This window comes from Schistocerca serialis, chromosome 7, assembly GCF_023864345.2.
Source record: "Schistocerca serialis cubense isolate TAMUIC-IGC-003099 chromosome 7, iqSchSeri2.2, whole genome shotgun sequence".
NCBI lineage: Eukaryota > Metazoa > Arthropoda > Insecta > Orthoptera > Acrididae > Schistocerca > Schistocerca serialis.
Window position 1 is genome coordinate 370,392,042 of NC_064644.1, and position 22,344 is coordinate 370,414,385.

At 38.9% G+C, this 22,344-nt stretch overlaps 1 protein-coding gene across 2 annotated transcripts in view; it reads left to right on the top strand.

Moving 5' to 3' along the window:
• The window catches only part of LOC126413323 (RING finger protein 141-like), a 53,957-nt gene extending 38,671 nt beyond the window's left edge, over positions 1-15,286 (top strand). Inside the window, exons 4-5 of one of the 2 annotated variants that reach the window (XR_007575364.1) lie at positions 6,808-7,125; positions 14,414-15,286. Coding sequence is in view for 1 of the 2 variants with exons in the window: in XM_050083229.1 (XP_049939186.1) it covers positions 6,808-6,964 (157 nt within the window). In the remaining variant the exon portion in view is untranslated. Of the gene's footprint in view, positions 1-6,807 lie in introns of both variants that reach the window. The other variant, XM_050083229.1, reaches the window with a different exon arrangement.
• Positions 15,287-22,344: the final 7,058 nt, after the last annotated feature.

Consider the following 22,344-nt stretch of genomic DNA (forward strand, 5'->3'; position numbering starts at 1 on the left):
CCCCTCTGTTTCATTTCTCCTTCTGGCTGTCCACCTCATCTTCCCACCTCTGTCTGCCTTATCTCCTCCTCCCCACTCTCTCTGTCTCATCATCTCCTCCCTCACTGCTCCCCCCCCTCACTGCTCCCCCCGCCTCGCTGCTCCCCCCGCCTCGCTGCTCCCCCCGCCTCGCTGCTCCCCCCGCCTCGCTGCTCCCCCCGCCTCGCTGCTCCCCCCGCCTCGCTGCTCCCCCCGCCTCGCTGCTCCCCCCGCCTCGCTGCTCCCCCCGCCTCGCTGCTCCCCCCGCCTCGCTGCTCCACCCCCCCCTCGCTGCTCCACCACCCCCCCCTCGCTGCTCCACACACCCCCTCGCTGCTCCACCCCCCCTCGCTGCTCCACCCCCCCCTCGCTGCTCCACCCCCCCCCTCGCTGCTCCCCCCTCGCTGATCCCCCCCCTCGCTGATCCCCCCCCTCGCTGCTCCCCCCCTCGCTGCTCCCCCCGCCATTCTGCTCCCCTCTCGCTGTTCCCCCTCCCTCCCCCTCTCCTGCCTCTCCCCTCCCCCTCCCCTCTCTCTCTCTCTCTCTCTCTCTCTCTCTCTCTCTCTCTCCCCCCCCCTCTCCCTTCCTCCCTCCCTCTTTCTCCCTCCCTCCCTCTCTCTCCCTCCCCCCCCCCCACTTCCTCTGTAACCATATCCTTTTGCCCCACTCTCTTTTCATCAATTTCCTCCTCCCCCTCACTCTCTCAATCCCCTCCTCTATCATTCTCAACCTATCTCCTGACATGCTCATTGGCTTTTGTAGCCCCTGCATATAGTTCAATAAAGCAGGCTGATACTACTCCCACAACACACCTGTCATGTAGGGCAGGCTACACACTAGAGGCTTGAAAATCTTTTGTTTCCATGGCAAGGTTGTACCACATCAGGTGGGAAAAATCAAAATCAAGATAAAAAAGCAAAGTGACATTGGTTTTTAATTGCCCTGGGGGCAAAGACCACATAAAAAGCAAAATTACATTAGTTATTAATTGTCTTGAAATTGGTGCAAGACTTGTTCAGTATGCTCACCCTGTAGTCTGCTACAAGTTGAAATCTAGAAACAGTATGTTCCACAACAGATTGGAGTAAAAGATTCCGGTAGTGTTTGCCAGTGACAGTACAGGTAACAAAACATACAGGACTCATCTCCTCAAAAAAATATGGCCCTATGATAAGGAATGCTGTCAAGCCACACCATACAGTCATCTTTACAGAATGAAGTGGTACTGGTTGATGTGCATGCAGATTTTCCATTGGCTATATACTGGAATTCTGCATATTGATATGTACTTGGAGATGGAAATGGGCTTCATCTGTCCACGGAATGTTCCATTACCTTTGATTGTCCACTTCCATTCAAGCCATAAATTCCAGAACAAACATTTTTCTTGCTGCATGGTCAGCCGGAAGCAGCTCCTGAACACAGATGATCTTGTAAGGATAGCAATGCAGGACATTTCATAGGATTTTGTACACCATGCTCGCGGGCATGTCCAGCATTCAGGCAGAGCCCTGTGCACAGCACATTTGCACACCACCAGTCAGTCTCTACGATGATGTGGCCATGGCTTCAACAGACATTGAATCACCCGCTTTCCTCCCTCTTCTACATTGCACTTTTAAGAATCTGTCTCTTCGAATTTTGTAATCATTTTTTCCAAACCTTTAGCAGAAATCAAACCAATGCTTTTTCCATATCCTGGACTTCTGCAGGGCTACTGGCACCCAGTCACCATTCTTGTAAAAGACTTTTACCAGCAGCACATGATCCTTCATAGGGACAATTATCTTGCACATCTCAGATGCAAACTGAGAAACAGCTGTGTGCTGCACATCTCTTGGTGTGCATCTTCTGACACTTAACAGTACTGTTTATTGGTCCGATTTCCGTTAATTGTTTTTCTTTTTTTCATGGTATTTCCCCCTTCATCAATAACATGCTGTTGAACTTCGATGTCATTCTGGACAGTGGTTCTATTTCTACATAATTTTGGCACTGGAACTTTCATTATGGATGCCCTTATCTGCAATAGTCTCATGGAGCCTCCATTATTATCCATTAAATCATTAATTTGTTATCTGTATAAAACAGAGTGTGTGTATGTGTGTATGTCTCCTCCCAAATCCCTGAACTGAATCCAACCAAATCTGGGACAGATAAAGCAGGCAACACAAGTATCAGCACTGTGGGTTTTATAACCTCCTAGCCCCAAAAGGAGTGGAAACAGGGCAGAAACATATTTTCTCCACCCCACAGTGTATAGGCTGTTCTGCATGACTGGCACGTTGTGGAGAAAGATTTTCCATTGCCTGATTGACCTGCTTTGGAGGGCAGGCTACATGTTGGGGGCAAGAAACAGTTTTCCAGCTGCAGGCTTCCCAGTGCCAGGAGAGGGGGGGGGGGGGGGGGCGGGGGGGGGAGAGAGAGAGAGAGAGAGAGAGTCAATGAAATCTGGCACAGAAACAGCAGACCTCACAAGTATTACCAAATAGCTCTGATAGGAGTGAAGATCTGGGCAAAAACGTGTTATTTCCAGCTCGTGGCATATAGGCTATTGCCTGTTAGATCAACCTGCTTTGCATTCAGCCTACATTTCAGGGGCAAGAAATGGTTTACCAGGTCCTGAGATGTAGGCTGCCCTGCATGATAGGTTTGCTACGTAGTTTCGGCCTGCCTTATTGACCTGCTTTGCGTGGCCATCCTATACATCAAGGTGAAATAAATGAGTTTCAATCCCCTGGCATGTTGCCTGCGCTGCATGACAGTTGTGTTGTGGAGTAGTATTACCTGAGCTCTATTGAACTGCACTGCAGGGACAACACTTCCTAATGAGCATGGCTGGGGACAAGTTGAGATTGATAGTGAGTGGAGGTGGGGAGGTGGATGTGGCAGGTGGATGTTGTCAAGGGGTAGTGAGCAGGTGGAAAAGGCAGGAGCTGGAGATGGAAATAGGGAGAGGAAGGTATGGTCAGAGGGAGGGGGAGGAAGATTATAGTCAATGAGAAGGGATGGAGGAAATGCACAAAGATGGAGGAAAGAGGAGATGAAGAGACAGAGAAAGTGAGGAGGAGGAGCAGACAGACAGATATGGGAGGGAGGAGGAGATGGATAGACAGAGGGAGGAATAGGTGACATTACAGAGGAGGAAGAGGAGGTAGAGTTGAATTCAATGTATGTGCTGAATGCATTCGCTGGCGAAGCCTCGGCAAAAAGGCTGGTCTATAGCTATATATACATATAACTGCACTTATGTATGTATGTATGCGTGTAACAACTCCTCCCAGTTGCCTGGACCAAAGTGGACTAAATCTGACACACAAACTCCTTGCCCCCAAGAGGAGTAACATATGGGCATTTATAATGGTCTAGCTCCAATATTTATGGACACACAGATGGGTTTTTAAGACCCCACCATATAAGGTGCCCTGTGATGTGTCTTCTGTGAGAATGGTATCAACCACCCTTATCGACCTGCTTTTCAGGGTAGCCTACACTCAGTGGGCAAGAAGTGGTTTTCTAACTCCCAATGTGTAGGCTGCCTGGCCAAATAGGCATGTTGTAATGGGGTAGTATTGGTCTGCTTTATCAGCCTACTTCGTGTGACAGCCTACACATCGCAGGAAAAAGGATGTCCAAGCCCTTTCCAGATAGGCTGGCTGCTTGAAAGGTGTGTTGTGAGAGTAGTACCAGCCTGCTTCATTGAAGTCTTTTTGCAGGACTACATACGCAGATGGGCCTGCCTTAGGGAAGGATGAGATAGAAAAGGTGCAGGTGGGGTGGATAGGGAGAGGAGGTGCAGCAGAGGATGAGAGGAGGATGAGGTAGGAGAAGATGTAAAGACATAGAAAGGTTGGGAAGAGGAGATGGACAGAGAGAGTGGGTGTAGTTCGAGATGGACAGATTTTGGGTGGGGAGGGGGGGGTGCTGATGGGATGGTCAGATAGGGAGGCAAGGAGATGATGGGTGTAGAGCGAGGAAAGGAGGAGATGTACCAAGGGTACATTATATGTGACACATGTATGCAGACAAAGCTGCAGGGATGGAGAAAAGGTCTGAGAGAGAGAGAGAGAGAGAGAGTGTGTGTGTGTGTGTGTGTGTGTGTGTGTACGAGCAGAGCATATGCATATAGTGTAAGAACTGTCCCTAGGTCCCTAGACCAAAGTGGGCCAAATTTGACACACAAACTCCTTGCCTTGATAGGACTATCATAGGGGTGTTTATAACTTGTAGCTCTAGTATTTATGGAGATACAGGCGCGCATGTTATTTAGGGCCGTGCCAAATAGGCTGCTCTGCACGAAGGGGGTGTTGAGTGGGAATAGTATTGACCTGTTTTGTGGAGCAGCCTGCATGTCAGGGACTAGAAACTGTTTTCAAGCTCCTGGTACATAGGCTGCTGTATATGACAACCACTTTGTGGGAATAGTAACAGCCTACTTCGTTGTCCTGCTGTGCAGGGTCTATACACATGGGTGGGCACAGCTGGGGGAAGCTTGAGATAGATAGAAAAGGGGATGAGCACAGAGGGGGGAGGAGAAGATGAACAGACAGAGAGAGGAGGAGGAGGAAGAGATGGATGGATAGAGGTGGGAGAACAAAAATGGACAGAGAGACAAGGGTAGGAAGTGGTGGACACAGAGGGGGAGGAGAAGAAGGTCGCAATTTTAATATGCCCATACTTTGATTGAATTATGTTTTATACATTCTTTGAAAATGTTGTTATCATGTTAATTATATATTGCTATTATTATTTCAGTGAAATTGTCTGTATACAGTGTAATATTGCTACAACTGATAAAACAGTAGAAACAGTCTACCAAAGCTATGCAGATTCTAAGCCACATATAATCGATATCTTATGAACACAGTAAAACACAACAAAATGCACCTTGATAATTATTCATGAAAATAAATATGCTTTTAGCTGTCACTAGGCGTTATGTTCCTAATCCTATGCGGTGCTACAAATACCTGTGTTTTGCCCACAGTTCATGGACAAGCAAATCGTGGCTTTCAGCATTGAAGATTTTTGTGGGGGCACAAAAAATGTCACATTTGTGATATTATCTAGGTAGCTGCTTACTTTCTGACCAATTTCTTTAATGAATGAGTTCTTCTGCAGCCATTCCTGAAACCACACTGATTACGTGGACTGATGATATGTGGAAATTAAAATCTTACCCTTCCACTGTTATAATTTTTTTTTTTTTTTTTAGAAAATTTATAACTGTGAGGCAGGCCTAGAGTTTTATTTGATCTTTTTACTGTTTTTACCTCAGTATATTTGCCGGTCATGAGATCATTAAAAGATTTAATGATTATCAAGAAGAGAGAATCTGCAAATCCATGATAGATTATTGTTATTATTTTGCTGAGAACCACATGCAATCCTACAGAAATTGAATTTCTGAGAAATGTTTAATAACATTAGAGCTTGATAAATGGAAAAATTTTGCCTGGACAGTTTCTCTCTGTCATTGTCAGATTTATTTTTGGTGTCAGGAAGTTTACTGTTACCTCCATAAGCATATTCTTCATTTGTAATGTTTCACACTCAAATTCATTTTGTTATCTATGATTTTTTTAGTGAGACTTGTCTCATACTGTTATATAAGGGAAACACTCTTTACAGATAAGTTCTTGTAGTTGCCATTTTATTCATGTGTTGAAACCTGGCCTTGTGATGAAGCATTCTTTTCTCAATATAAACTCTTCCCCATTTTTGTAACCAAAATTCCTACTTTTTGAGTTGTGCAACCTCACTTTAATTTTGGTAGTGATACAAAAAGGGCGGCATGATCTGATACTCCTGCATATAGAATTTTTTTTCTGTTACACTGTAGTTAAGAGCTACTAACAGTATAGTAGTAGAGGTTGCAGCGAATGCTACTATTATGGTATGTCTGTCAAAGCTTAGATTTAGCTCATTTGTGGCTATAAGTTTGTTTAATGTGAAGCATTGTTGTCATCAGCTCTAACTTATTAATTGGAGTCAAGGGATACAGCAAATGCCAATGTTATCAGGTTGTGTTCTATTCTATATATTCACAATGAGATAACTGTTGTATACATCATGTGAAGTAGCACCGTTACAGTGCTTAGGTAGGCAGCTAAATGAATTTCAACCTTTGTATTGAACAATTCCTCTGAATTGCAGATTGCAGGTAAAATTCTGTCAGATATAACCGTAAACTAACATAAATTCTTACCAAGTCAATAAGTTTTAAAGTGTCATAGAATGTTGCAACTCATAATTAATTATAAATATGGAAATTTTTGAAGGAGGTTGATGATATTTCACCAGTTTCAAATTTTGAGAAGTCATTTATGTACAAAACTTATGAAAAATATACTGTTGCAAATCAGTCAGTCATGACTAGTAAAACCAAATGCCTAAGCAGTGGATATATAGCACTAAAAGAGTTGAATTTATTTAAAAATTTAATTCAACAGTACTGTCTCAGATGATAGCAGCATTTTTTGGACAAACAAAATGACTTTCACAGTCGTGAAGGAACTGTTGTATTCTAGATTGCTGTAAGACATGATATACTAAAGGCCAACACTTACTGTGTGACATTGAGATGTTGCTACTAGACTTAAGTTGTTAGTTTCTTCACTTTGATCATTTTCATTCAGCTGCATCACGTCCTCCTGTATTCATATGACAAGTGAATTACAACTCCTGAGAGAAGTTTATGATCTTTGATTTCTCTCACTTTTTTTCCATCATGCAGCTCTGTGTTTTCATATGTCATGGCAGTATTTAATCTGTGCCGTTCGTTTACAGGAATGTAAATCACAAGACATGCCCCATATGTCGTGAAGCGTGTGAAAGTACTGATGACAGCTGGGTTATTTCTGAAGTACCAGGAGCCCATGAAATAAATGAAGCAATATGTTCAGCTCTCATGGGATTGCCCTCAACATCAGGCACTCCAAAGTGATGCCTCTGACTGTCCAGCACTATCATGTCATAGTTATGAAATAAAATGCAGACAGAATACACCTGCACGTCTGTTACACGTTTTATGTGTAAGAATGATAGATATGGTTTCATGACCATGAATGGTATGGCCAGCTAGTAGAAATGGAATAATTTTAACAGGTAACTCTTGTTATATTTGACACACATACAAATTTGTAAAATCGTGTTACAGAAACCCAAATCTGAAGTGAAAAGTAAAATTATAATTAATCACTTCTGCATATGTATGTACTGCAGATCCCAAGCTATTTGAAAATTCTTAGAAAAATTGTCATGGAAAAGTGAAGAGAAACTCACTCATTGGTGTAAATATTGTGAATTTTCGGATTATAAATTATTTTGACGTCATACATGTATTGAAGAAACTACACAAGGGATAAAAAATTATTCCATTTTACATTCAATGTTTTAATTTTGTTTCATTATATTCATTATTTGCCATAAACTTTTACCCCCAGCAGTAATATTATTTACCATTTTTCTTTATTCCTCACATTTTCTTTGCCCTTCCTTTTTTCCTTGTAGTGACTGTTGTGGTAGCGGTTTGCAAGTGTGTTGAGTTTCCAGATTGTGAGTCATGACTATATGTAAGAAATCAGTATTAAAAATATATATATTATTGTGATATACCCAACACTGACAATGTAGTGGATTTGTCATTTGGTGGAACAGATTATTTCTTGCCCACTGTTAATGAGATAAATAAGTGACACGAATAAATTGTATCACTGACTGTTCATCAAGAATTTTGCATATGTTTGTACAAACCTTCTATTGTAACTCCCATTTAGTGATGAAATTGGACATCATTATAAAATTTACATAAATATGTAAAAGTGTTCAAAGTAGGGTTTTCTTGAATGAGATTTTCACCCTGCAGCGGAGTGTGCGCTGATAGGGTTTTCTTCCTTTCCTTCTAATGTAACTTATGAACTTACAAGTTATTTATGGTTATGATGAATATATGTATTTTTGAGAGTACATCACTTTAGTCGGGTTTAAACAAACATTTATCTTTCTGTGTATGGTAAACAGGAACACTAATGATAAATTTTGTGAAACAGGGAGGTTGCTAACAGTAATTTTCAGAGTTTGTATGCTGCTACCTGTTCACAAGAAAATATTCTAAATACAATCATATTTGTTCGGAAAATAGATATGTTTAGTAGTAGTTCTTAAGAGGCTTCACTAAAGTATTGAACAGGGAAGGCACAAGAGTGCGGTCGATGAAGAAAGTACCAGTATCCCCTTGCCCTCCTCTTTCCCCTCACCCTCCTATTTCTCCTTGCACTCCTCTTTCCCCTTGCCCTCCTCCTACTGCCTCTTGCCCTCCTCATTTCAGTCTGTCTGTCCCTATAAGACAATCAATTTTGCATTTTGTTATTGTATTAGTTAGTATCACAGCTATGATGTATTTGCCCTGACATGACTATTTGCTGTAATTGACGTGTAACATTATAATCATTCTCACCACTGCCACAGCTGTGTGAGCTGGGGAAAGGGGGGGGGAGGGTGAGAGAGAGAGAGAGAGAGAGAGAGAGAGAGAGAGAGAGAGAGAGAGAGAGAGAGAGAGAGAGACTAAATTGAAAATGCAATTAATAAATGTCTGATTTGCCATCAGAAAATTCACAGAAGCATTAGTGTATGATCTTAGGGCACTCTTGAATGGTATATATTATCTACTTCTCTATTCTAAATTTGCAATTTGCTGAGAAAGTTCCATCATTTATGCAGTTTATTTATAAATTTCCTGTTTTCTTAACTGATTGTGGTATCTGCTATGGTGACACAATATTAAGGAACATGCACTCCGGGTGACTGAAAGGGCCTTAGCCATCAGCACTTTCAAGTCTTATTAAAGTTTAAATCTTAACTCCATTGGTGTTCAGCTGTTATGAGAGATGGCTATGTCAAATAAATTCACCTTCATGACTTGATGCTCTAGAAGGGCTTTGTGGCCCAAGAGTTTTGGCACCACCCCCTCACCCGCATGACATTGTCCCCATCCTCATCCTCCAAGTGCATTTTTCACAGTAAATGACAGGTGGTCACATGGTGACTGAGGACACTTATAAATTGTGTGTCAGTTGATTTTGTATTGTCAGTAATGGTGTGCATTGAGTCATGAGGGATGCTAGTTTTGCTATTTATACTATTCTCATGCTTTCAGGAATTGTGACATTGAGAATTCTAATAATATGGTATATTGAGATTGATGACATCTGCCCACTTTGTGTGTTGTGGAATAACAAGATGTTCCTTACTAAAAATAAGCAATATACACACAGGAATAGAAGCTTCTGTATCCTCCTCCTGAAGAAAATAGACTGGCGAGGTTTAGGAAATGGAGTGAGTTACAGAAAGTCGTCCCTTTGAAAACATGAGAGTTTATAGGTGGAATATAGGAGAAACCTAATAAACAGTATTCTGTTGAAGGTCATGAAAGTCATGACCTCAATGCCTGTTCCACCACATGTGCCATCTCATTCTTGCCCAGCCCCCAACACCAGTTTCCTGAACTCCACAGGTAGGAACTGGCGTTATAACAAGTAATTAGTCCTCACCAGCCACATGGCCTTAATTTCTGTTAATTTCTTTGGTCTCAGAATTTCTTCTCAGTAAGTATTCCTTTCTTCACTACCTTTTAGTTTTGCTTTCTGCTCTTATTAACTCTTGCACAATGTTTTGTCAGTAGTTTCTATCTTGCTTATTATCCTATCTTCCACCTTCAGGCTCTTTCAAATCTCGTCTGGTGCAGTCTCCAACAATCAGTCTTTCCTTGTGATCCATCCAATAAGTCTCCCCTGACCCCAAGTTGTGGGTGAATTTTCCAAAATTCTCATCATTTCCTAAACCTCGCCTGTTCTTTTTCTTCATACCTCTTACATCCTCTTCCACTCTTTCGCCAGAAAAAGAATAAGAAGAAGAAGAAGCCACTGGTTGCAAAAGCTTGTACATTTCCTTAACTTTTGTATGCATTCACTCCTGGCCCCACTTGCTGAGTATTTTTTTATTTATTTATTTTTATCTGTCCAATTATATTTTCAAAAAATGACTTTTTTTATGCACGCATGCACACATGTACACGCACGCGTGCGCGCGCACACACACACACACACACACACACACACACACACACACACACACACACACACACACACACACACACACTTTTCTTGTCATGCCCTGAACTAAAGAATATTTTGCCCCGCTATCTACATACACACTTATGTGTATCTTCTGCAAGCTGCTGTATGCTAGAGGAAATTACTGAATTTCTGTCCTGTTTTATTCACACATGGAGCATTATGGAAATGACTGACTGTATGATTCAGTAGAAGGCTTATAGTCGTCGCATACAGGTTTCCTAAATTTATAGATACAGGCAAGACTCTTTGAACATCTCATTTTACAGTTTCATATCGTCTGTACTAACCTGTTACTTATTACAATCCTAGCAGTATGACCGAATTCATTTGCCTACATGATAAGAACTCCAGAAATTTAGGTGCCTCTTTCCTACTACTAAGTTCTCATGTTCATTTTGTATCACTATTTTATATTATCTTCCAGTATTCAATGTGACAGACTCCAGTAATTTACCATTAAACTTATAATCAGACACCACAGTTAGAGATCTTTGTAATTCATCACACAAACAGAAATACTGTGTGAATTTGCTTACAAACAGCCAGTAATGACTCTTTCTGTAGACAGCAGTATCATCAGTGAACAATCTTAGTGTGTCTGCAAAATCATTAACTAATATTAGAAACTTAAGAGCTGATCCTTCAGAATTTCGAGGGAAAATTTATGGCTTACAAGTTTTGGATTTGGAGCTGATTTTCTCTTTATATGATACTACAAGAAGTTCACTTTCCTTTGTCAGGAGTTGGCATAGATTTTGTTGCTGATTGGTTGGACTCCAACCATAGAAAGCAATGAGATCTGTGCTCACCACATGATAAAGACAACTACGGAAGTTGTTGCAATATCGTGTAAAGAGAAAGTGACCATGACTGCAAATGCTGAAACTACTAAAACCAACACTAGAGATGCCCTGTTGTTTCCTGACAGTGTGGCCTCCTGTGTAATGTGCTGGGTTCTGTTAGTTAAAAACTGTCTGGGAGTAGTGTGCTGACCAAAACACCCCTCCATACCATATCCAGATGCTGCCTCTGGTTGAGAATGAAATAGTGGTCAGTCAGTCCTGACAGGCTCATCTGAGGCCAAAGTGATGGAACTTTGCTTGATTTTTTGTGTTTGTTAAACTAGGTCCCGTAGTGCTCAGAGCCTTTTTGTTTGTTAAACACTGCTCAAGCCAGTCACATATCTGTAGATATGTGGTCATATTTTGGCTATCAGTCAACTGTGTACAAGTGTGATAGATGCCTATTGGAAATTCAGAGAAAAAGAACGATATCTGTTCATCTGTGTTTACATCTATTATTTGTGAGACACTTGTGTGTGTGAAAAAAATGTTTCCTTTCACAAAAGTAGTTTTACCTAAAACATTTCCATTTCTTTGTAAAACACTAGTTTTGCACCAGGAACACTATAAATTTACAGCCTTGAATCTGCTATATCTACTATATAGAATCGTGCAACAGACAGAATTCTCTCACCTAGCACACACAAGTCCTTGCCCATTCCTTTGCCACTTTTGCACCCAACAACCCCTGTCCCATTTGGCACATTGGTGTGAAAGATGCAAGTATATGATATGTGTCATACATTTTCTGACTATGTCCTATTGAAGTCCTCTCACTGACATTTCCTACCATATTGGAACCATGGCCAATAGCCACCTGGGAGAACAGCATTATCGTATACCAACTTCACTGCAAATGCTGTATAGTGTTTCATGTTGATGTGCTCACAAAAAAATTATCCAACCAGATAAATGTCTACCTCCAAACTTTAGGCAAGGAACAACACACCCAGTGAGGTTGCTGCTGAACATAATTTGGGTGCTTTGTGACTCATTCATCTGGTTATGGCAGTAACTGAAGTGGATATATGAAGATTTATAACATTTTGGCAGGAGTGTGAAGTTGAGGCTTCATTATGAGGTATGTTATTGGAGAGTTACCGATACAGAAGCATACGGGCCAGGTCAAAATAATCTTTTAAAAAAAAATTATCCCAAGAAAATAAATCTGCTAGTGTAGTGTACCACACAGAGTAATAGTTTGCAAGAAATGAAAGTGAACCAGGCCTTATGGTATATCTCATTATTAATCTTGTATGCCAACCAGGTTTAATGTGGATTTTAGGAAGTTTCTTATACACAATAACACAAATTCTGACCTCATTCATTGTCTCAGGACCAAAACACACAAAAAGTCACCATGTGCAAACACACAGAATTTACAAAATTTGCAAACAGATAGCATATTTGCCTGTAGTTCATTTAGGGTGAGGGAGATGATGTAGCTTCAGCAAGTACTACCAACGCGCGCTAGGACCACATTGAATAATGATTCACCAGGTCTGTAACCTGCGATGAAAGCTCGGAGAGGGAAATAAAATTCCAAGAAAAAAGAAGCCAAAAGAAAGTAATGTGTGAAAAGAATAAAGAATCCAGTACTAGGACCAGATTTCAAGGAGTTGGTCTCTGGCAGTAAGACTCAGTTGTGACTTGTTTAATTCAAAACATTGGATTTTAGTTTCAAAACTTTGTGAAACAAACCATTAAGAACAACATTAATATGAGAAATACCACAGAATCAAATATCCCTCTTATATAAATCATCTGCAGATATTATTTCTGAAAAAATAAGAGTAAAAATTTAGTAATCCTGCAAAATGGTATGATATGCTTTAGAAAAAAGTAGGTTAACGTTTTACCCAAGCAGTATCTATCTAAATGAAATCTAGAATCAGAACATGTATAATGGGACAAAGTCCATAGAAGAGTGTCATTAGAACAAAATTAATTATTATTATTTTTTATTATTGTTGTTATTGCAATTATTTCAATCTTCTGGCACATGAATTATCATCATTCATCTTGCTTCCCAATACAGTGTTGCTAAATCTGAATTACAATCACTTAATCTTGTACACTCTTTTAAATGTTCTTTGTTCAACATCAAACCAATCTTGTGACACAGAACACATTCTGGAGACAACAGGATGCAGATCTTATAAGGTGGGCAGACAGTGAATCATGTCCAGTAATCAATCTGAATATGGCTACGGCTTATCTTCTTTTTCCATCAGGAACTACTGAGTCACCTGTACAGTTCTTCCAGATCTTTCCCTCCCAAGAAATTTTATTGGATGATTTTAATTCTTCTTAAAATATGTTGTTTAACTATGTATTTCACTGAAAAATATGACATGTTAGTTTTTTCCCATCTGTTTAATTTTTGTGCCCTTTTGGCTTGAAAATCTAAGCTACAGTGAGAAGGTTACAAGAATTGCAATTGGCTTGTTCTTCTGTTATAGTGATTTAATTACTTCTTGGATTTCTTTAGATTGAATGTTTTTTGGATCTAGTGTGTCAACAACTGCTTATATTGCTACTCTGCAATCACAAACTATAACTGATTTGTTGAATGTGTATAAAAAGTTGTTTAGCTGTATTATTGCGGTTCTGATGGCTTCAACTTCACCTTCAAAATTCAAGTGATTTGGTCCTAAAGTTTGACACAAAGAGAGAATTTTTCTTTATCCTCGAACACCTACATTTCTCTCTCTTCTCCATTAACAAGCCATCTGTGTAGATGTGGACCCACTGATTTTCAGGTATTTCAGATTTATTGTGTTTTATCTCTCATTATTAATTTATCTGTTTCACGTTTTGATAACTATCCATTATATTTAATTTGTATTGTAATTGAGAAACATAGTTGAAAGGAATGGGAAAACAAATTCTCTAGCAACAACTTGCAATTATTTATACTGTGATCTCATGTCTTTCACGTTTTGGATGAAGCCAGCCTGTGTTTTCAACAGTATTTTATTTTTGTTAAATGGATTTCCACATTGTAGTCATTTAGTAGGGTTGGTATACAAATCAGTTTCTCATACTGAAACTGTGCTAACCTCTGAATACTTACTTCAGTAGTTTCTAATCCATTTAAAAATCTCTAGGATACTAAATATGTTGATTTTACTTGATGATTTGTCTTTGTCTCAGTATTGTGCTCTTCCACAGATCACCGAGCGAGGTGGCGCAGTGGTTAGACACTGGACTCGCATTCGGGAGGACGACGGTTCAATCCCGCGTCCGGCCATCCTGATTTAGGTTTTCCGTGATTTCCCTAAATCGCTCCAGGCAAATGCCGGGATGGTTCCTTTCAAAGGGCACGGCAGACTTCCTTCCCCGTCCTTCCCTAATCCGATGAGACCGATGACCTCGCTGTCTGGTCTCCTTCCCCAAAACAACCATCTTCCACAGATCCAAATGGAGGACTGTTTTAACCCCGGATAAATTTGTTTTGAGACATAATGTAAACTGCCTCTGTCTGCTTTAGCCAGCAGATGCACATTGTATAATGCAAAATGGTATGCAGATGACGATCAAGATTCCAGGCAAAATAATAAAAAAACCACAGGAATTCTATAAGTATTGAACATGATAAAATAAGTAAAAGCAGCAAGTTAATGTACTCTTTAATGTATATTTAAGAGGCTATGGGGATTGCATAAGAAACAGAATGAACATGAATTTGCACCAGATAAGAGTGTAGAATACTTTTCAAGTAATAGTTTAGCTTGTTTCAAGGTTACTGATAATAATGAAGAAGTGAATATGTAGCTGCTAAATGTGAATCTTTCTTTAGGAATAATTCTTGCCATATGAAGCAATTATGTGCTGATGTACATCATATGTTATTACATCCCCATCTCCTGAAGTATGGGTCCCAATTTCAGATTTTGTATGGTATTTGTGTGCATATTGTGAAATTGAACATACATGTGTGTTGTCTCACCAGCTATGTCACATTGTGTGACCATTCTGTTCCTGCATGATATATAGTATACCATTAAAAGTACAATTTGTAGATCTTGCAGCACATAGCAAATGTTAACCCATTTGTGCCAAATCGTCATTCAGTAACAATAAATTAAGACATGTAATTTGGCACATTACTGAACTACAGATAGTAAATCCTGAATGAGATGCTGTCATGTTTGGTCAAGGTGCCTTTTCTGTAATGTCCTCCAATGTATTACTGTGATTAATTCTTGATACTTTAATTAACTGTGTATGTGTTTCTTTTTACACAAAGCAAATTATGTAAATAATAAAGTAAATGGGATATTACAATTTGTCTATTTATCACAGCATAAGTTTTGTGAAAAGTTTTGATTTCAGCAAGATAGTATGCAACAATTCCTGTGTTGATGTACAATGTGACTCATTTCACATTCCTGAGGGCTCTTCTTCATGATGGGATTGACAGAACATGATGTGTGAATGAATGAACAAATGAATGTGGCAGCAAACATGTATGTGCTACTAAACAGCGAAATACAGATGCATTGTATTTACTTCCACAGCACCGTTTATATATCTGACAAACATTAGTTTCAAACGTAAAGCTTATAAGGAGATCACAAAAATCATTGTGTCCCCAAGAGGAGGAATGAGGCTAGCTGGAGTTTCTAGCAAAGACTTAAAATCTTTTGTTGTTTTCATTCTTTCTGCAGCCAGTCTGTTATAGTGATTTTTTCTTAAAGGTATAGATATGTAGCTGTCACACCCATCTATATAAAAAAAATTCACTGTCAGTTACAGACTCATTTTATTCCTGACAGTGAAATTTCATAAAATGGTTTAAAATGGGACACTTCACTCAATTTTCACCTCATAACTGATAATTGCTCCATATTATGGCTTTCATAATATATTCTCCAAAGAAAAGCCATTCATGATGTGACATCAATGTTCTGGAAGAACTATCACCATCTTGTAATCTTGCCAAGGCCTCTGATTGTATTGACCATAAAAAAATTATACTTGGAAAACTAAAATATTGTGGTCAGATATTAATAGTGTTCTCCTTTCATGGAAGACACAATTTTATTTTCATGAAAAAAAGCAAGAATTTCACTGACAAATTGCACTTCAATCGAATTACAGTTGTGGTGAAAGAATGTAAAATGAGGAAGCTCCCATGGCTTGATATTTGATCAACTTATACATATAACCTTCGTAAGTGACCTTCTAATGACTTTAAAGGAATGCTTGAAAGTGTCAGGTTTTCAATGTACTACTGTCCTACCCAAATACAGCCGTACCAAAGATGACCATACAGGGCTAAAAATGGTTCACAGCAAGCAGTTAAAGTCTATCTCTCACAGAGATTAACATTATACTATGTCAAGCAAACAAAAAAAGACCTTTTGTTGCATATCCAAGAATCTGAAATAATTATGTTCAGTAATTATGGGAGTGTTATAATCAAGCCTAATGGAGGTTCTTCGACTCTCGAAAAAGTAAATAACATTTTCTTGAAAATTAACATGTCCTCAAATGAGCTATTATTAAACAAAGATAAAACATGCACACATACACTACACCAGCAGGTGTGATTACAGTCACATTTCAAAGACAACAATAACATTGATAAATATAATACCAGGAGGAGGACTAAACCATCCATCATTTACAAGGAACCCCCTGAGTGCGAGGTCACATGTTCAATGTTTAGTGAAGCTCATTTGAAAGTGATATGTTAACAATTACGAAAGGAAAAATATTAGCTGCTAAAGACTCACCATGTGTATCAGGAGAGCGACAGAAAATGAGTGTCCAGGAGATGCAGACATCAGCCTTATATGGGATGTATGTGTTACACTTCACAAAATGAACATTGTCAACATTCAAGAAATGTTCAGAACAAACCATTACCTTGCACCATGAATATAAAAAGAAAAATGGCAAGGCACAGTGATCACAACAGTTCACACCATCAAGATCAAGGACAAATTCTTTGAGAGTCACAAACCATGCAGGACATTCAGCTAGGTATCCACCCTTAAAGAATGAATATAGAATCAGTTTGGTGTAATGGGTGATGAGAATTGATAGAATGTGGTGCCATGCAACTTAACGCAAAACAGTCTGTTGAGGAGCTTATTGTGAAACTGGCTTTCCTTTAAGGCATAGCTGCAGACAGTGCAATAATATGGTTTATAGGCTCAGGAAAAAAAAAAAAAAAAAAAAAAAAAACCAGAGGTTGAATTTGTCCAGTGGTTCCTGGTGGTATAAACTGCTGTGTCGCACACTTTTCTGGAGGGATAGTGCTCTAGAGGAGTATGATTTTATATGCAGACCAGGAATCGAGCAGAGCCAAGTTATTTTGACCAGCTATTGGCCAAAATCAGTGCTCATACCATAGTTGCAGTTGTTTTATGCCAATATTCCCATTCTTGTTTGCTGTGATGTAAATATTCCCTACTGCGCTTGCAAGATCATGCACACAAGAAAGAATCATAGGAGGCAGAGAACCTCCAACTTCTCACAGCCAATTTACCACCCAGATTAACAGTTGGCATAATTGCCAATTGTGTTAAAACATTGGTGTTAGTTGATCTTGATACAACTCTCTTGGTACCTCTGATTCCAGGGTTCCTTTCATATGCATTTCCTCTTCAAATCTTGATTGATCAGAGTTGAGAACATATTCCTTATTGAATGATGAGACAAGTTTGTTTATCTCATCTACATATTTCTGGATTGATTCTGCAGTTTGCTGTGCATCATCAAGCTGATACTTTGTTTGAAATTTTGTTAGCTTTCATGTTCCACTTCTTTAGTAATGTTTGAAGTTATGCAACCATCCACTGATTCCCTTGAAATCACTGCAATGTATGTTGGATGGACTTTGATGTGCACAACTTCGTATTATGCTACCATAGACATCCTGTACATTGTATGGAGCATCTTTGACCCTGAGCAAACACCAGTTTTTGTAACAAATGTGCCTTGTTCTCCCTTGAACATTCATAGTTTTTTTGTATGTACTATGTGGTCATATTGCTGGAGACTTATCAAAATATGTTCATAATTGTTTTATTACGATGCTGCAGATAATCTTTCATGCACATAATTATGTTTAGTACCCGCTACTTGGACAGTGATTGTCCTGTACTACATTTGACTAGACACAGGATTTGTGACTCCCTGTCTGACAAGGATGATGAAACTACATGGCTTGACACCTGTTTCAGTATCACTTTCACTTGTTAAGTATATATTGTCATCGTTGTACTACTTGTGTACACTGTACAGTCGAGCATGTTCACCACCACACATTCCACTGGCTCATCTTGAAGAAATGTTAATATTTCATCAACCACTTCTTTCTCACTTTGCAAAATTCCTTGGGTTCCTTTATGATGAAATGTAAACTGTGGCATCTGTTGTTGTAGTTATAATACAGTTTTCCTTTGTTTATCACTGTCATTGCTTTGCTTTGTATCAGCACCACTAGCACTGTAGCACTGTTGTGAATTACTTGTCAGCTAAGCAGTTCAACGACACTCCTTAGCCTCACGCTGTGCTCACCATTGGATACCTACAGTCATGCCCCCTTGTTGCCATTAGAAGCCAATATTGTGGTTGTGTGTAGACAATTTGTGGAGTGTCAAATGGCATAAACACCATTGGCCATTTGCAACCTTGCACTCAAGGGGTTCCTTGTTAGCCTTAAGTGTGTTACAGAAGTGAGTGAGCTGTTAAACCATAAAAGTATTTGAGCACTTACCTATCAATATGAAGAATGAAACAGATTCTAAAATTAATGTGAAACAAAATCTGAAACCACTTCTAATGTGTAATAGTGTGTGTGTGTGTGTGTGTGTGTGTGTGTGTGTGTGTGTGTGTGTGTTTGTTTTTGACACACACACACACACACACACACACACACACACACAGAGAGAGAGAGAGAGAGAGAGAGAGAGAGAGAGAGAGATTTCACACACAGTTAAGGTAAACCGCCATGTGAAAAGAAAATTGAAGAAATCTTGAGATTAATTTAATAGCCACATAAGTAATTAACATGTGCCATATTTTTTGTTGACAGAATGTAAAATTTAGAAACTAACAGGCACATTCTACATCATAGTGAGAGATCACATATATGTTCCATAAAACATGTAAATAACTAATTACTGAAGAAATTCCAGAATGAAATCGTCACTCTGCAGTGGAGTGTGCACAGGTATGAAACTTTCTGGCAGATTAAAACTGTGTGCCGGACTGACACTCAAAATCAGGACCTTTGCCTTTCGTGAGCAAGTGCTCTACCAACTGAGCTACCCATGCACGACCCACAACCAGTCCTCACAGCTTTAATTCTGCCAGTACCTCATCACCTATCTATCAAACTTCACAAAAGCTCTCCTGCGAACCTTGCATAAGTAGCCCTCCTGGAAGAAAGGATCTTCCAGAGATATGGCTTAGCCACAGCCTGGGGGCTGTTTACAGAATGAAATTTTTCACTCTGCAGTGGAGTGTGTGCGGATATGAAACTTCCTGCCAGATTAAAACTGTGTGCCGGACCTAGACTGGAACTCTGGATCTTTGTGTTTCATAGGCAAGTGCTCTACCAACTGAGCTACCTGACTTAGTCTCGGTCCGGCACACAGTTTTAATCTGCCAGGAAGTTTCATACTGGAGAAATTGTTGTCATGGTAGCTGTTCCTCATTCACCTCACTTTCTTAGTGTTTATGTGACTACACTGAGAATTGCCAAAGCATGACTGTTATCTATATCCTGTAAAAACTGAGACTTATTTACATTAAGCCTTGATATATAACCTACAGCTATCAGAGATTTTCAGTTCTCAGATATAGATACTTAAATAGGGTGGAGTGCACCAGTAGTTGACACCAAAAGTAAAATTTTTGCAGAGTTTTATATTGAGGACCTACCTGAATGCTCACTATATTTAGTAATTTTCTAGTGGCTTGCACAAAATTTCAGTACCTAAGTGGATTATAATTTTTTTAATTAGAAAATGAATATGTGAAACTTACACAACACATGTTTAATGCTAATAGCTGACACCAATGTATTTAGAAGCTGACACACTTACATATAGATATAGTGGCTGACATTTGTAAAAAAGTTATCTTTCATACTGTACTTTATTAAACTTACATTATATATTTTATGAAGTTTTTTATATTTTGCGAGTTTTTCATTTGAAATACAAACCATACCCGAGAAGATTCTTAATTTGAACCTGATTTCAGCTAATGGCTCTTTGCAGTTCACATTAAATAAGATTACTTGAAATATTAGAAAACCTGTTTTGAAATTAACATATCTTAAGATGTCACTACACAAAATGTGCTTTTAATGTTGACCTTCATTGGTGTTGACTTCATGAATAACATCATCTCTTGTGTACCACATTGTCTTAATTCTCTTTCCATACCATTTCCACTCATCTTCAACATGTTAATACATTGAATCTTTTGATTTTAACTTTTTCATCCTTACCAGAAAAATATTTGCTCTCACTTTTTACAGTAACAAAACTCCCCTTTTTAAAATCACTGTCTGTTTGTTTGCATTTACTTTGCTTTTTTCTCTCTGTATATTTTTACCTCCATTTAACTCTGGTCCTGTACAAAAAACTATTTCCTTTATATTTTGTAACAATTTTGTCTAGCTCTTCCATTTCTTCTTCATAGTCAGTTTCACTTGATAATTTATTTTCTTTCTCTTTACTCGCCACTTTTTCTTCTCCCTTCTTTTGCTGTTCTAGGTTTTGCTTTTTTTCCCCATAGCACTCTTTGTAAGCACTTGATGTCAAAATATATGTTATGCACTCTATCCTTGGCTTCTTGCTTTTAGAAGCAACTTTTTCTGGCCAAACTAACAGCCATTTGAAGGTTGAAGGCAAAATTTTATCCACACTTCTAGATGAAATGGTTTTTGGGAATGATATTATGATTAAGTGAAAAATCATCCAAATTAGGCCTGTTGATTTTTTTTTTCTTTTCTTGGTTAATGGGGTGTTTTGATGTAAAATGTCTCTTGAGCTGTTCCCTACGTTTTCATGTAAATTGTCATTATGCCTTCCATCATTACTCTCCACTGATGTCTTCTGCATTACTGAAGCACTTGAACTGTTACAATGTACACACTTTAGAATCTGTCAAATTTTGTTATAGGAAGTGAAAAAGGATCTCTTAGTTTCAGGTTCTTTCCACGCTGCATCTTTTTCTATACACTTCCTGAAGCAAGAAACTTTATCTTCAAATAGATTAAATGGATCTGAGCTGAGAAGTAACAAAATTTCCGAGTTTTCATTTTTGTTGTTACTGGTATCTTTTTCTTCTGAAAGTGAACTTCCTAATTTTCCCATGTCAATAGCCTAAACTGTGAATAGATTAAGGCTACTGAAAACAAGTCATAATATAATCGTTGAAATCAATCCTATTCAAAGCCTCTTTCAAAAATAGAGCAAAATGTTCATGACACATGACTGTAAAATTCATTTCCGTTTGGAAACTGTCAATTGTCGTCCTCCAAATCACTTTGGGTGGATGAGAGATGGCAACATCCATTGACAGTGCAATATGCATTGAGTTTATTGGAAACCAAACACCACCATTTTGTTCACACAACTGACACACTTGCAATATTAGATGAGAAACATTCATATGACCCTAAAAAAATATTGCAATTGAATCTGTTTCTCATTTAGCCATGGTATTATTGTACTAAAAACCATGTTGTGTTGGTAATGTGTATAGGGCATTCAACAGCAAGGTCATCGATGCCCTCACCCAACTAACTGGATATGTATGCGTTTTGTTTTGTGAAAAGTATTCACCAAAAGGTAAAATATAAAAGTGAATCCTCCGCCACCCTCGGACACACCCTCTCACTCTCACACACAAACAAAAAGATGTGTGCCTCAAGGCAGTTTATAATTAAAATACAAACAGCATAACTACACAACATTTAAAATAGTGTAACAGGGAACTGCGTCTGAGTGAAGAATGCAAAAATAGTAGAGAAAGCAGTTACCATGAAAATACCTGAAAATCTTGTAAGATGCTATTGAGAAGATTAGACATCACATAGCTTCTTAAAACATGGACCACATTCAATTCAGTGTCTCCTAAAATAAAAGGTTGGTAAGTTGGTTGCAGCCCCGTGGGTTGGTAAAAAAATAAAATCTGTTAAAATGTGTACAGATACCTGTACCCCAGAAACACTGCATATTGGCAGATCCTCTTGCCAAAGGAGGAATATATGCGTCAGAGGACAGCATCCTTTCAGGAAGCACGTTAAGAGTACGTACACCATGGCCATGTCATAGGTTTCACTGACTGCAGCTTGTTGTTCCTCAGTCCTA